This window comes from Anneissia japonica, unplaced genomic scaffold (assembly GCF_011630105.1).
Source record: "Anneissia japonica isolate Jap-2015-1 unplaced genomic scaffold, ASM1163010v1 scaffold288130_len101125_cov175, whole genome shotgun sequence".
Taxonomy (NCBI): Eukaryota; Metazoa; Echinodermata; class Crinoidea; order Comatulida; family Comatulidae; genus Anneissia; species Anneissia japonica.
The window spans coordinates 52,475-67,532 of record NW_022752993.1 but is presented as its reverse complement, the minus strand read 5'-3'; the positions used below and the strand labels follow the sequence as shown (position 1 = coordinate 67,532).

The 15,058-nt window shown below is 35.8% G+C and overlaps 1 protein-coding gene across 2 annotated transcripts; it reads right to left on the bottom strand.

Annotated features, from left to right (window-relative positions):
* Positions 1-1,479: 1,479 nt before the first annotated feature.
* LOC117122603 (iduronate 2-sulfatase-like) lies at positions 1,480-7,588 on the bottom strand. Of its 2 annotated transcripts, none has more exons than XM_033268240.1 (6): positions 7,465-7,588; positions 5,437-5,591; positions 4,789-4,966; positions 4,429-4,517; positions 3,825-4,217; positions 1,480-2,164 (listed from the first exon to the last, which is right to left on the bottom strand). In XM_033268240.1, the coding sequence occupies exons 1-6, from the start codon at positions 7,559-7,561 to the stop codon at positions 1,997-1,999; spliced, it is 1,080 nt and encodes a 359-aa protein (XP_033124131.1). In that variant the 5' UTR covers positions 7,562-7,588; the 3' UTR covers positions 1,480-1,996. The 2 variants fall into 2 exon arrangements, with proteins under 2 accessions (XP_033124131.1, XP_033124132.1); XM_033268241.1 differs by having other exon boundaries at positions 1,481-2,164; positions 7,135-7,554.
* Positions 7,589-15,058: the final 7,470 nt, after the last annotated feature.

Here is a 15,058-nt window from a genome sequence, read left to right as displayed (position 1 = left end):
GAAAGTTTAATGTCGCGAAAACGGCCGAAATTATCAATTCGCGAAAGTTTCTGGTTTACAGTATCTATTTAGGCTAGGTAGGCCTATGTATGAAGAATATGTAAAAATATCAACTTTTTTAGAGCTCAATAATTGATTCTGAAAAACTGTTTAAAAAAAAATGATGTAGAGAAATGCCATCAAATGGGCTTAAAAGACTCTAAAACCCTGGAGCGCAATGGCGCTTCCGCCCCCTTGACCCCCGATAGGGCTCTGCCCCTGGACCGCGATGGGGGCCTAGGCGGCCCCCCTATACCCCCGGCCTATTTCAATTTACTCTCCTGTTACTTTCAAATTTCTCCTGCTACTCAAATTCTTAAATAAACCCCTGCAGTAGGCCTAGGCCTATTAATCAGTGATTTTGTGTTATCATCAAATACGTAAAATACGTGTGAAATAATTTAATAATGCACCGTGAGGGTCGTATTTGTGTTGTAGAGAGAATAATTTCGCAAGCAAGGCTAGCCTAGCATTTTAGTAGGGCCCCAAGCCAATTTTGAATACACTGTAGTCTAGTAAAACTACCACTAGCTTCCCACCCCGATATCATTCAAAACTAAAAATAAAATACTGTATAGGCCTAGGCATACATAATTTTTTCAACTTTTGTGATGACAGGCGTACATATTCAGCAAACTTTCGAAGTACATCATTTATTGGTGTGCTAAAAATTTTAATTTTCCTATCAAATAATAACCCTAACTCTCTCCTACCTCCCACCTCCCTGAACCTACAATAGATTTTTTTCTGGTACCCTCATCGAGGCAGGAGTGGGGAAACCCCACCCCCCCCCAAATAATTGATTCCCAAAAAATGCCTCAGAGGTTTATTTTAGGCATTTTTGGGAGAGAAAAATATTGTAGGACCCCCCTAGAGTAGTGTTGTCTCGATCACCTCCCCCTCCCCCTTGTACATCTCAGGATCCGGTCAGCAAGTTTTGGCTAATGATTTTTAACAATTTGAGTGAACCCAGGCCTGCATTCTCTTCATTTTACTATTATTTTTCCAAGCAATCCAAGCTTTACAATTCCTGTATAGCATGTTGTTATTTGTTATTTTTTTGTCATTTGTTATTTATGAGTAATAGAGATAAAGTGCCTTGCTCAAGGACACAAGCGAAATGCACAGCAAGGGATTTAAACCATAAATTTTTGTTGATCCACAAATAAAACTTTATCTACTTACCCATTATTTACTAACTCATTCATTCCTGTTTTAATCTTCTTGCATAGTTCTCCATAGTTTATCAGAGCATACAACTCAGATGACTATTTTTGATAACTCTGTAGAGAAAAAAATCCAAAATATTTAAATTTACAACTTTTCAATACATGATTATCATTCAGTTTCATAGTTCTGGGTTTCAAATCTGCAAAAATTGAAAAAAAAGTAGCATAGCACACTAATAGGCAAGGAATACATGCCCATCTTACAAACACACAAAATGTATGATTATGGCACCTGTAGGTGGCTGGATATGGCACCCTTACATTTAAAATTGAATATAATTTCATTTTTTCCTTCAATTTTTTTATAATTTTGAAATATAAGGGGTGGGGAATCTGCCACTGGCATTGTCAGTTAAGGTTCTATACAATACAAATGTATTAGGTTTAAATGATATCATTATCTATTATTAGGGTGGAGTATCTGGGTTACTAGGGTGTACCCCAAGATAAATAGCTTGGATAGGGTATGCATACTTAAGAATGAAATAATGCTTATTAAACGAATCAAATATAAAGAATAGTTACCATTAAATATAAATCTGTAATACTAATATCATCTGCATTCTCTAAAGTTAGTCCATTTCTCAGGCAAGTTTCTTTAGTTTGTTTGCACGTTGTTTAACTCTTCAAGTCTGCACTCAATTGTGCCACAGAGGGCTCAGTGTTTTCAACATTTCCCAGGTCCCTCTTTCATTTTAATATTCACAGCATACTTCCAACCCTTTAGGTTACCTCTCCCCCTCCCCCTTCAAATAAAACATAGCATTACCATGATCTCCTTTAAATGATATGATAGTATTATCAGCGAAACCAGCCTTTTCCAATTCAGATAAAAGACTACCAACTTCGTAATCCATGTAGGAAGTTGCAGCAAAATAATTCTGCCGGATCAGATGCATAAACAAGCAAGCGTTTAATTGAAAGTCTACTACAAAAAAACAAAGCAATTGTCAAATCCATTCAAAACAACACTTCACACCACCTAAAAGGGGAAGGTTGGTCTTACTACAGTATATTGTTTCATTATTTATACGAGAAATGACATCTCAAAACCGCAGCTAAATGTTAAACTGAGTAACTGTAATCAAAGATCTTATAAACACAAGATGGCGTTCTCTGCGATTTTACGCGTAACAAATAGAAGCATCGATTTGGCACAGAAAAGTAATCAGTTTTGGGAGAGGGTGCCCTAGTCGTTGCCATGGATCTGAAATAGGGTGTTCGCGTTATGGCAAAGTTCGTTAATGAGTACGTTAATTTGTTCCTTATGTTCTAAAGAAAGGGCGCATTGTTAATCGGACACTTCTAATTGTTACGTGTGTTGTAAAGTCGCCCTACATGCGCTATGGTCAGAGCGGTCAAGGTTCAAAAGTTTCCAATTTAGCAAGAGGGCGCCCTTCATGCATTATTACAGAATTGCTGTAATTAGAATAAGAATGTGGCAGTATTGTACACTTTAGTACTCAGAAGCCATAATACTTGTATTCATAACTTTGGCAATAGTATAACTCAATTCCAGTAAATGATCCATCATTTTAAAGCTTTATAAGGCGAGACTTCTTTTATTCCTTGTTTAGCGCACTTACTTCTTTAAAGATCATCGGAGGGCGGCAAAATAAAAATATAATTTTGTTTTCTTATTTAGCAAATAGTTTTGCCAATAACATCCAGATGGAGGAGAAAATAAAAATATTGAAGGAATGTAAAATGGGATGGTTAAATGTTTCAAATTTATATAATTAGGAAGAAATATAAATATCTTATCTTTGCAGATTTCAAGGAAGCAGAGGGTGTAAAAAAAAATTTTTTTTAACTAATTTTTTTTTCTAAAATTTCAATTTTTGTTTTTATTCGTAATCATCAATATTTGCAGTCGGCAGGTTCGCTAAACAAAGTATAGACAGATCCAAGAGAACGTTAAGAAAGGACCAGGACCAACTAATGTGAACTTAATCAATTTAGTGCAATTTTATTTTAAAAAATTGAATTCATCATTAAAAAAAATGGGCAAATTATTGCCTGACCATCATATTTTATTTGACAAAAAATCTGTTTTATGTCCTTAAATGGTCATTATGTGATGTCATCATGACCATATTTAGGCATGTCACATGTTTTTGTCACATAATAATTTGATAGTCTGAACAGAGCTTAAGGAACTTTTTAAGTGACTGCAATGAAAACGTCACTGCCCAGGTTGTAGGTAACAATTGCATATGACATAGGTGCTTCGTATGCTGCATTATAAGGCTATATAGGGCTTTGGGAGTAGAGTTGTATTACAGGAACTGAACCTAGTACCCTAGGATTTAAAGGCTATGATGCCCCCCCCCACTTTCCCTCCAAAAAAAAAACCTTGAATCCCCAGTCGTACCCACCCCTTAAAAGTGTTTAAGCAAAAAAAATATGCTTTTAAGTAGATAAACATCACCTTATTTTGCGAGCCAGCGCCACTTACTTAATCGATCCCCCACTTCACATTCCCACCCCCATTAGACCCATTTCAAGACTCTAAATATGGTGCCAATCTCCACTGTAGCAGAGTGAAGATATTACCTGGTATTTTAATGGTACTGGTCCAAAAGGATAACTGATATTCCAACTCTTGACATCCTCTCTTGTCCTCATCATCTGATATGGTTCCCACGCTACTGTTGGAAGATCCGGAGGGAAGAAGTTATTGGGTGGCATCCAGATGGAATCCAGTGGGTACAGTTCCTTATATTCCTTTGGATACTTAAATGGTACGTGTGGCTTACGGTAGCCGACGGCTAAAAAGAACGGTTGTGTAAAGTTTTTGCTAGTTTTTGTCAGTTTAGAAATGTTCTTGATGATTTCGATTGCATGGTCCGTGCTCTGTATATCCGGTAGCGATTTGCCGGGCATCTTTGCAACATCAACAGGACAGATCAAATTTTCATGGAGGGTCCCATCTGGATTCTCACAAACCTAGGGAGGAATATAATTTAACAGAACTTATGCATTAAAAAAAAAAAATATATATATTCCTATCTGTAGACAAACAGATAATTCACACATTTGAACTCCTGACCTCAATGAAGCCTCAACCATAAAAACACTGCGCAAACCCCTCCCTAAACTCTAATTCAATGTGCCCAGCCGGTTGAACGAGCTTTGTTATAGATTTGCTCTTACTAACCTTAGATGTTTTGTTCAGTTGTGTCGGTGGGTGATAAGCAGGGATTGACCAACTATACGGGTAATCATCATTTCCCCCTGACGCTTTACCTATGAGGGGAAAAAAATAATGTACTGATTAACATGTTACAGTACTTAAAATTATGTCGGTCACATCTGCATTACGGTATGCGTCCATGCTAGAAAGCAAGAGGTTATCCTATTACAAGTCAGTAAAACAGAAACATCTTTACTGTGGAATCGGGGTAAAATCATTTGATTATTATCATAGGGATAGCGGGATACTAGACCCTTTACTTATGCATACCAGTGACCCAGAGTGCAATGACCTTTTTTCATACTTCAGCCCAACATCCATTACCTGGATGCATAACTTTTCCAACACTAGCTGCGAAATATCCATTCTCTTTGAAATGCTGCGGTAAAGTTGTGTAGTTGCCTGCAAATGTTCGCCAGTAGGATTTAAAGTTGTACAGTTTAGTTGTGTCTGGCCGTCTGCTTGTCAAAAACGAGATGCGACTTGGGGCACATACAGCTTGCTGAAATACAAATGAAACAGTAATTGCATAATATAGATTTACAGTAGCTTTTAATTTTTTTGCCAGAATATAGCCTACTCTTACTTACACACTAAATTGGAACTGCATTAATAGTAATAATATAAATGCCAAATATTTATAAAGCAGCAATTCCAAATTGAATGATCAAAGGTGCTTGATATGTGGACTGGTAGCTAGATCAATGACGTACTTTGCCCCTAGGGGTCCCTTCCTGTCTGTGCTACCTGGTAACCCTGTACTATAAACTCTCATCATCCACCACAAAGGCGGTCTGTTCCCAAGTTTTTCATCAAACAAAAATCAACTGTAAAAACACATGGAAAACAACAACTTCTTTTTTAGAGCCTGGCTTAAAAGAATCAAAATTGACAATGGCTGTTACATTCACATTGCTTGACACATTATATTAATTATTTATGCAAATTCCAAGCAGTTTTCATTTCAACAACCTGGACATAGGCTTGAGTGAATATCACCGACTGTTGGGCAAGCTGATCAATATTTGGAGTCAAAATTCTGTCATCAAAGCAGCCGAGAGCAGGACGGAGGTCATCTATGACGATGAAAAGCACATTCGGTTTTTCAGATTTTGATGTTTCTGAAACTGGAAAAACACTCATTTATGTTAAAAATTGTAGATTTAATAGAAAGCAATGCATGGAGAGAGAATTGAGAAATTAATCTCTATTGTTAAAGCCCCATTCCCAGCAAAATTTCACTAAAAAGATTGTTTTTTAGAAAAAATAAACAATAGAAAAATATTGGCATAAATTTTAGTTTTACGCAAAAGATTTAAAAAAATGAGAAACACAGACTACAGTTGAACTTGCCTAACTTGAATCCAAAATGCCATTGAAATATTGTTCGACTCAGATAAAATTCGACTTATAGATTGTTAATTAATTGAAAACACAACAATTTGGCATGTAAAATTAGATCGACTTAGAAATTACTCAACATAGGCAAGTTTAACTGTATTTCTCATAGATCATTTTCTTGACAAATTCTTCGTTACTAGGCAAATTCAGAGGTAAATCTCATCCACTAGAATGCTCTCGCTTTTATGTATACTTTATATAGTCAATAAAGTGCGCCCTCTCTAATTAAATTGGTTTTTGTACTTCGCATCTCGCACACTGTGATCGATCGAGTAGGCCTGAGATATGTTTGTTAATTGTCAAAATCTCGGTCATAATCATTTAACAGATTTGAAATAATTCCTATGAAATATTATATTTCACAAGTGTCAATACTAACAGAAAATATCATGTCGGCCGTTCACATTACGCACGGAACATGGTAGTTCGGGTTAAGTACGTATGCGTTCGATTGGTTTGAAGCAACCAAGCTTCTTGCTGATTGGTTGGCTCTCAGATCCATCGGTCCAGATCTGGAATTTAAAATCGTATGATTTTGATGTGAACGGTCATATTCTTTACCACTGAACCCATTTTTCACGATTTTCTCTTTGGATTCAGGACCAGAATCAGCCTTGATGCGAACGCAGCATAATGATCATCCATTTTTCTATATGTGAGCTAGACCTACATGCATGGTCACTTGGTGTGTATGCGGAGAGTCTCACCATGGAAACAGAGCAGTGAGGATGACCAAAGAGTATAAATAGAACAAGAGAGCCAACAACGCTCATTGAGAGCGTAAAAAAACGATACGCCCTTACGCAGCTAGTGTAGGACGCCAACGAACGCTTGTATGTGTTTTATTACCCAGTACTCCATCGCGCACGGTCGGTTTGTCTGTTTATCTGTTCTCCACAAGATACTGTACTTTTGTTTTCTGCTTACTGAGTTTATAGCGGGCGTACTTCTACCGCGCTGCGCAGCGCTGCAATGGGTAATAAAAAGAATATACAACCGTTAGTGGGCGTCCTACACAGGCGTGACGTTTTTACGAACGGAACTTTGCTCTCTTGTTCTATTTATACTCTTTGGGATGACATTCAATCAAGACATTATACTGAGCTGTATACAGTACATTTATAGTTTAAAAGACATCTGCATCAACACCCAGAAAACTTACACATAGTCTAGACATAGATTAACATCAGAGTCCATCATTGACTATTATGTTCAGCAAAATGTATTATTCTACTGTACTGTTAATTCCGCAAAAAAACAACAACCTACCTACAACAAAAAAGCATATAAAAAGAAGTGACAGGTAAAGGGTTTGCAGGCCTAAGCCCAGACGAAAATATCGAAGCATGCCTGTCTTCTCGGGTACGGTCCGCTGAGTCGTGCTTGCTTTGGACGGAGAGCTTGCCTTTTTGGGCCTTGCCTTTTTATTATGTAGGCCTGGCTAAAATAAGGTTACTATATTATAGCTAGTTCTTTGGACACGTCAGTGTGTCACTATTGAACACATGATTATCTTCCTGTCGGAATTTTAGATGAAGAATTTGATTCTTATTTATAAGAGATCATTGGCCTTGATTAAAAAGACCAGCGGAAACTCACTTCCTATCCTTTTGTTTTGTTTATGTTTTGTCTCCCTCAACTTTTGACTTTTGATTGCAAAACACAAATGAATTGAAATTACAGTACCCAAAGACATCCCAAATGACTCTGTTGTTCAGTGGTGACGCCAGGATTTCCACGGCGGGGGTCAAAGGTCCCCCATCGGGGGTGAGGGAGGGGGGGCTGATGTCCCCAACGGGAAAAAAAATTTGGGCATGGTATGGCGTCGCTAAACACTTTCGAAAGTGGTCAAGGGGCCTCGAACTATGATAATTAATTTTAGGGATTTTAAAGGTTTATTAAAGGCCTACTGTATTTCATCGATTTTATAGTAAAATATAATATCTCCATGGTCCAGGTCTCATAGGCCTGGTTATGCCTATACTCAAATAATAATAATAATAATAATAATGTTATATTTATATAGCGCATATTGCACATTGCCCATATGAGCTTAAACTTTTTTATTATTTAGTATAAAGTTGTTATTCGTTTTATTCATTACTGACGTGTATATTATTTTGTCCAAATTATTCGTTTTAGTATTTTTAACGTGTATTATTAATCTTACCATTAAAACCTTCCGTATTTTAACACTTATATATGCCAACAGTATTCGTATTGGCATTATCGCGTTTACTAATTTGATAATATTTGATATATATGATATTTTTCATCTATAATACTGTAGGGCATAATTTATTCTAGTAATGATTCCTAATGACTTTTTTGTGTTATTTTATATAACATATCTATTCATTTCATCTGTTTCTAAAGTTACTAATTAGCGTAATATGTTTTAATACATAAGACCTAGCGTAACTCTTTTATAATAATTTATAACGTAGGCTAATTAAACATTTAAACAATTGTCTCCGCAAATGCCGAACACAATATTATAAATGTGTTAAATCCATCATAACATAATTCTTTTCTTTTATCATTTCAGAAATATGTAATCATTCTCAAAAATATTTAATCACTTTATTATTTATTTATTTATTCAGGTATGCCTTTGATAAAATGCAAAAAGCAGAACAAATCTGAAATTGTTGTACAACAATAAAAAAAAAATTAAATACATTAAAACAGAAAAAAAAAGTACGGACATCAGAATTAATAAATATCATAAATTAGAAAAATACAGTTTTCATCAACCTTTCAAATACAAATTAATTAAATATTTAAAATAAAAATATATACCGGTATACAATTTCATCATGTAAACAAATCGCGAAATTGAAACCCTTCTTTAGTTTAAAAAAATAACCTCGTAAAGAAGACCATCTAGAAAAGTCCCATTAGCTTCTTTTCAAGATAGCATGGGCTATTTCACCACCTCACCCTTCACCCCCAAATAACCAAAGGTTATGGACGTTGAAATATAGCTAGGCCGTTTATAGATAGTGGGCTCTCTTAACATGGATCATCTTCAAATCAATGACGTACATAGGCTCTCCAGATTATCTTCTTTTTCGATTCAATAACGAATTATCGTGTATACGATAACAACATTTTATGACAAATCAATTCAAATGACGTCATAATAATAGAAAATCGATAAAATCGTAGTACAGTAGTAACAACGATCTTAAATTTTTTCTTGATTATGACCTCATTTGGATTGATTTATTAAAATATTCTGTTATGGTATACACGATAATTCGTTATCAAATCGTCCCAGTGTAAAAAATGTCGTATTTATTTCTTTTATGTGAACAATTACTTTTTAGCTTTTTATCGTTATCGTTTATCGTTGCAAATAAACAGACAATAAAAAATAAATTGCCAGAAATGGCACTCACAAACTTAAATTTTAATATAATTTTCTCCATGAGTTTTGTTAATTATGTTGACAAATTTTGGCGGCCCGGGCCGGCTGCCACTGATACCGTAATACGTTTTACGAAGTTAAGCAGTGCCGGATCCAGCAAGGGGTGGAAAGACGTTCACCACCCCTTCCTCCCACAGTGGCTGATCTAGGGGGTGAATAGGGTGGCTAGCCACCCACTTTCGGTAGCCGTGAAAAAAAAATATCACTCGTCTTGTCTGTGTGCTTCTCATGTATTCGTGTATACATATGTTACCTAGTAAGGATACTCTGGTAAAACATACACTTTCTATTTAAACTTCTTTTCAGATGTCACCAATAGCGCGTCTAGCCGTCTACTTCAAAAAATCTCAAATGGAAGGGGACACCCTTTCCAAAACCCACATATTTTTGAGATGGGAGGTAGGGTGATCCCCTCATTTTTCATCCTCAATGTAAGTTCGTAAGTCAAGAAGATGCCTGAAAATTGCATAAATGACCCAGGTAACGTAAGACCGTTAACCGATATGTCTGCAAACATCTGAATTACGTAGTATAATACACGAATGGAGTGCGCGTGCCTTTATTATAATTTGAGAAGTATGAGAAAAAGCGTGTAATAATAATAATAATAATAATACAGTAGTTAATAATAGTAATAAGATGAAGTAGGTAAAGTAAATTAAATACCTCAAAGACAATTTAGTTTTATTTTCTATGGAACATCACAGCTATTAATTAAATAGATGATGATGAATTATGATGAAGAGTGTCATGTCTCATCTACAGAGTCCTATTTATCCAAATCAGCCCCAACTAAGATGTGGACTCACGGCTTTGAATAGGTAGGCCTAAAGTAAGTATACATTCAAGACAATGTTTTTAAGTTTCACTTTCTACGATGCATCACACATACCGTAGTAATTACATCTCTATGGTTGCCGAAAATGGTTAGTAAGACATTAGACATTTATCGGCACTGCATTTGACTATACACTGGTGATGTGAATTATTAAGACTATCGCTTAAAAGAACTATGAACAAATCAAAGAAAAAATACACTGACGTTAAATCAACGTCACATTATGCACGACGTACGTAGGAAGAGAATCGACGTTGAATATACGTAGGATGTTAAAATCATTTCAGTCGATTGAACAACCGATTCAACGTCTATTCAATTTCGATTCTGGTCGTCGATAGAACAACGTGATGTGACTTTGGATCAACTTTCTGCAATACACGGATCAACGTAGAAATTGTGTCGGTCTTAAGTAAACGTCTATCCAACGCTGATTCTCATCCTCAATACAACGTTGTGATGTGACCTTGGTTTAACGTTGTATATTGACGTTGAATCAACGTTGAAATTAGATCAGTTGATTAAGCAACCTACATTCAACGTCTATTCAATGTTGAATCGACAACGAAAATTTGCGGGGTTTTTTTTGTATTAAAACAATTAAAACTATTTGTAATATTGATCATCGTAAGCTTAACACAATCTTATAATATTATTGATAATTTATTCACAATTATAATGAAATGTTTTATAACATTAATTACAAATTATATTATATTACGATTAATATAATTAAATTATACATTACAAACTATAACAATTATATAATAATAAACAAAATATAATGGTAATTTTACTTACATAATTTTATTATTTCTATTATTTGGTAATTTACAAGGAAAAGGAAAATCTTTATTTCACTTATTTTTTCATTATTACGTTATTTTCACTTTATTTTACGTTATTTTCACTTTATTTAGTATAGGAATCTAACCCTGTTCATATTATTATCTGAGCATTAAATAATATCAATATTACCTAGACTTACTATGTCTGTTTGTACAACAGAACACAGGGCTTTTCCTCATTGCTATATTGAGAAATACAGTTGAAATTGCAATAAAAAGAGAAGTCGTTAAAAAGTATAACGTAAAATAAACAACACGGAAACCCAAAATACTTGTAGTATTGAAAAAAAAATGTGAAGTAAAAAATAAAGAAAACAAAGTTCACAACTACCGCGAAGTTCGTGAGATTCGAACTACTGCTGCAATGGTAATTAGCGAGATAGGTTCTATGGAGACTCTTTACCATTGCGCGCTATGAGCCGACATTTTATTGAATGGCAAAGAGCTGTGATGAGTGTCAGTGCGTGTACTAATGTACATGCAGTTCATATGTTAAAGGATAGTCCTGCAGAATAGCTACATCATTTACGAGTGGGTTTCAGAGATGTGTTTTTAACAGTTATTAGCAATAGTTGCTAAAAGCATGTGAGTGTGTGTACTGCCTTCCTGATTAATTGTACTTCCATCAAACTTATACAATGCCTCCAGAACTCATTTAATTTTGGCCTTCCACTGTGCTTCGATAGTTTACATTTGGTTGTTCATCACAAGCTGGTGCATTAATGAAATAGTTGCTGGAAAAAAATGTTTATAATTTTTTTCCATAGGCCTATCTCGGTCAGAATGATTTTTTTTACAGATTTGAAATAATTCCTTTGAAATATTATGTTTCACAAGTGTCAATACCGTAGTAACGGAAAATATCATGTCGGGCGTTTTGTGTGCGATAACAGAACCTAAATAGAGTTGAAGTAAGGCTAGGCCTAGCCTAGTAGTGGTGTTGGATAGGCTAATGTTTTCGGCGCCTACTATATTTCTTCGCAGACATCGCAAATTCAAGCATGAAAAATCCATCCACATTTATTATATTCATTTATTTTTTATTTTTTTCATGTTTAGGAATGTCTAAATTCATTTAACTTAGCAATTTCGTACTAAATCTTCATAACATATATAAAAATCAGATTTTTCTTAACAACCGAAATTTTGCCGGGAATGGTATATTATAAAATATACAATATATACTTATCTTTTAACTCCAATAAATTTTTAGTTTGAAGACTGACGGCATACACCCCGGCGCTATACGATCTTTGTAAGGACTCCCTAGACTTTATAAACACGGAAAAGACCTTATAATCACAATGGCGTCGACAAAGGAGGGCGCTATTCCTTCACAGCGATTCAGTGACTGAAAGCAAAATTTATTCACGCATACCACGGTAGTTTTACGTTTAACCTAGCTGCGTTTTGGAAAACGCAAATTGCTTTTATATAATTTAATCAACTGTCTAAGTCTAAAAAAAGATATGTAAATTGCTCTCATAGCTACACCCTACTACCAATGGCGTAACGCCAGTGTGCTCTTATGAGGTGGTCCGAAGGGCCCCCAAATTCTAGGAACCCCAAAGGTGCCTTACCCATAGATTCCTCGATCTAGCACCCTGACCAAAAAGGAATTTTGTTGATAAATAACACCATAATGTGTCTTTGAAATCGACTTCAGAGCATTATCATTATATAACGATTAAAGAGAGGGCCGACGGGGCCCTCTCTCGGCCCGGGACCTTACCAAATTTGTCAGAAAAAAAAAAAATTAAAAATGGAGATGAAAAGAAAATTATATACACAATTTGAAGTTTGTGAGTGCCATTTCCGTCCACAGACGTGCCATAATATATTTTTTTCTCAGCCCCACTAGGTCAACAGCAAAGCGTGTCGGCGCAACAAATACCGATTCACGTGGAAGCTAGAAAACAGGTATGTTTGCTAATGTGTCTGAAATCGACTGTAGGACATCATTATATCCAGTGGCGGAATAAAGAGGGAGGGTGGGGGGATGGGGAGTTGCCGACCCGGAGCCCCACTAAGTTTTTGAAAATATTTTTTAACTGGAGAAAAAATATATTCAAAATTTTTGTCTGTGAAGTGCCATTTCCGGCCATCTAAAGGTGCCATTTTCATAAATTTTCTTACCTCAGCCTCAACCATGGTGGGTCAGACGTGGTATAGACTTAACTGTGAAAGTTCCTCCCTGGCCTCAATTTTCTGGATCCATATTATAGGCCTATCATTTATTCCTCGTTAAAAACATTTAGAATAACAATGCACCTAAAATCCCACGATGGAATTGGTGACCGGGGCCCAAAAAGGGCTCCCAGTTTCAGAAATACACAGGCACCCCCCCCCCCCCCCCCCCCCCCCCCCCCCCCCCCCCCCCGACCCCATCGTTACGCCACTGCCTGCCGCGGATCCTCACAAAAATTTGATCCGTTTTCGAAATATCATGTTTAGGGACGTTTTCCTTTGAATGGTACTCAGATCAACACTCGGATCGTCACAAAATTGTAATCATTTCTGTATTAGATCTGGAAACTGTTATACAAACTTTCGATTATACCAATTGAATTTTTAAAGAGATAATTAGGTCTGGGACCTTCAAAAATGTAAAAATGACCCTTAAATTTACACCATCAACTAGATCGTCCCAAACACATAATAATTTCTTCCTTGTAGCTTGATTAAAATTTTCCGAAAGTTTATCTGAGCATTAAATAATATCAATATTACCTAGACTTACTATGTCTGTTTGTACAACAGAACACAGGGCTTTTCCTCATTGCTATATTGAGAAATACAGTTGAAATTGCAATAAAAAGAGAAGTCGTTAAAAAGTATAACGTAAAATAAACAACACGGAAACCCAAAATACTTGTAGTATTGAAAAAAAATGTGAAGTAAAAAATAAAGAAAACAAAGTTCACAACTACCGCGAAGTTAGTGAGATTCGAACTACTGCTGCAATGGTAATTAGCGAGATAGGTCTATGGAGACTCTTTACCATTGCGCGCTATGAGCCGACATTTTATTGAATGGCAAAGAGCTGCGATGAGTGTCAGTGCGTGTACTAATGTACATGCAGTTCGTATGTTAAAGGATAGTCCTGCAGAATAGCTACAGCATTTACGAGTGGGTTTCAGAGATGTGTTTTTAACAGTTATTAGCAATAGTTGCTAAAAGCATGTGAGTGTGTGTACTGCCTTCCTGATTAATTGTACTTCCATCAAACTTATACAATGCCTCCAGAACTCACTTAATTTTGGCCTTCCACTGTACTTCGATAGTTTACATTTGGTTGTTCATCACAAGCTGGTGCATTAATGAAATAGTTGCTGGAAAAAAATGTTTATAATTTTTTTCCATAGGCCTATCTCGGTCAGAATGATTTTTTTTTTACAGATTTGAAATAATTCCTTTGAAATGTTATGTTTCACAAGTGTCAATACCGTAGTAACGGAAAATATCATGTCGGGCGTTTTGTGTGCGATAACAGAAAGTTTCATTCATTTCAATTGACCAAGTTTTTGAAATATCTGATGTAGACTGTTTGCCCTTAAATCACTTTAACTGGTCCTGACATGCACACCCCACCCACCACAACATTAGGAAGCACATTCTTGACACATGTTTTATGCTTCGACAACGCATGGAAAAGTTCCAAGCATAGGAAGTGACCAAGTGCCGGGCAGGTAAACCCAGTGCAAAACAACCAATAAAAAACAGTGCAAAACAACCAATAAAAAAAAAACAGTTTATTGTGACCACACGGCTATAGTACACTGATAATGATTTACAAATCTGGTTCAATATAAGGACAGCAAATCTTGTGTCCAGAACACCTACATTTAGACCAGGCTATAATTGAGATAGGTGCCACTTAGAGAGGTAGAAATTCTAATATGGTTTTTCTAGACCAGTTTTTTTTATGGGGAATCAGAATATGTGAGGTAAAAGGGGTGTAACCTGAGAACTTTCGCGTGAGGGCGCTTTTTCAAAATGGCCGCCAAAATCCAATAAACTACATATATATAGGTAAAATAAGCACAGAAGAGGTAGGTTTGACCAACTTTTGAA

Excerpts from the sequence above, each read along its gene's own strand:
- LOC117122603 (XM_033268240.1), bottom strand. The coding sequence starts at position 7,561 with ATGTCTTTGGGTACTGTAATTTCAATTCATTTGTGTTTTGCAATCAAA. Across the intron at positions 4,218-4,428 it reads AACTGAACAAAACATCTAAG|GTTTGTGAGAATCCAGATGG; the intron begins GTTAGTAAGAGC and ends ATTCCTCCCTAG. Across the intron at positions 2,165-3,824 it reads CAGTACCATTAAAATACCAG|CATCTGATCCGGCAGAATTA; the intron begins GTAATATCTTCA and ends TGCTTGTTTATG.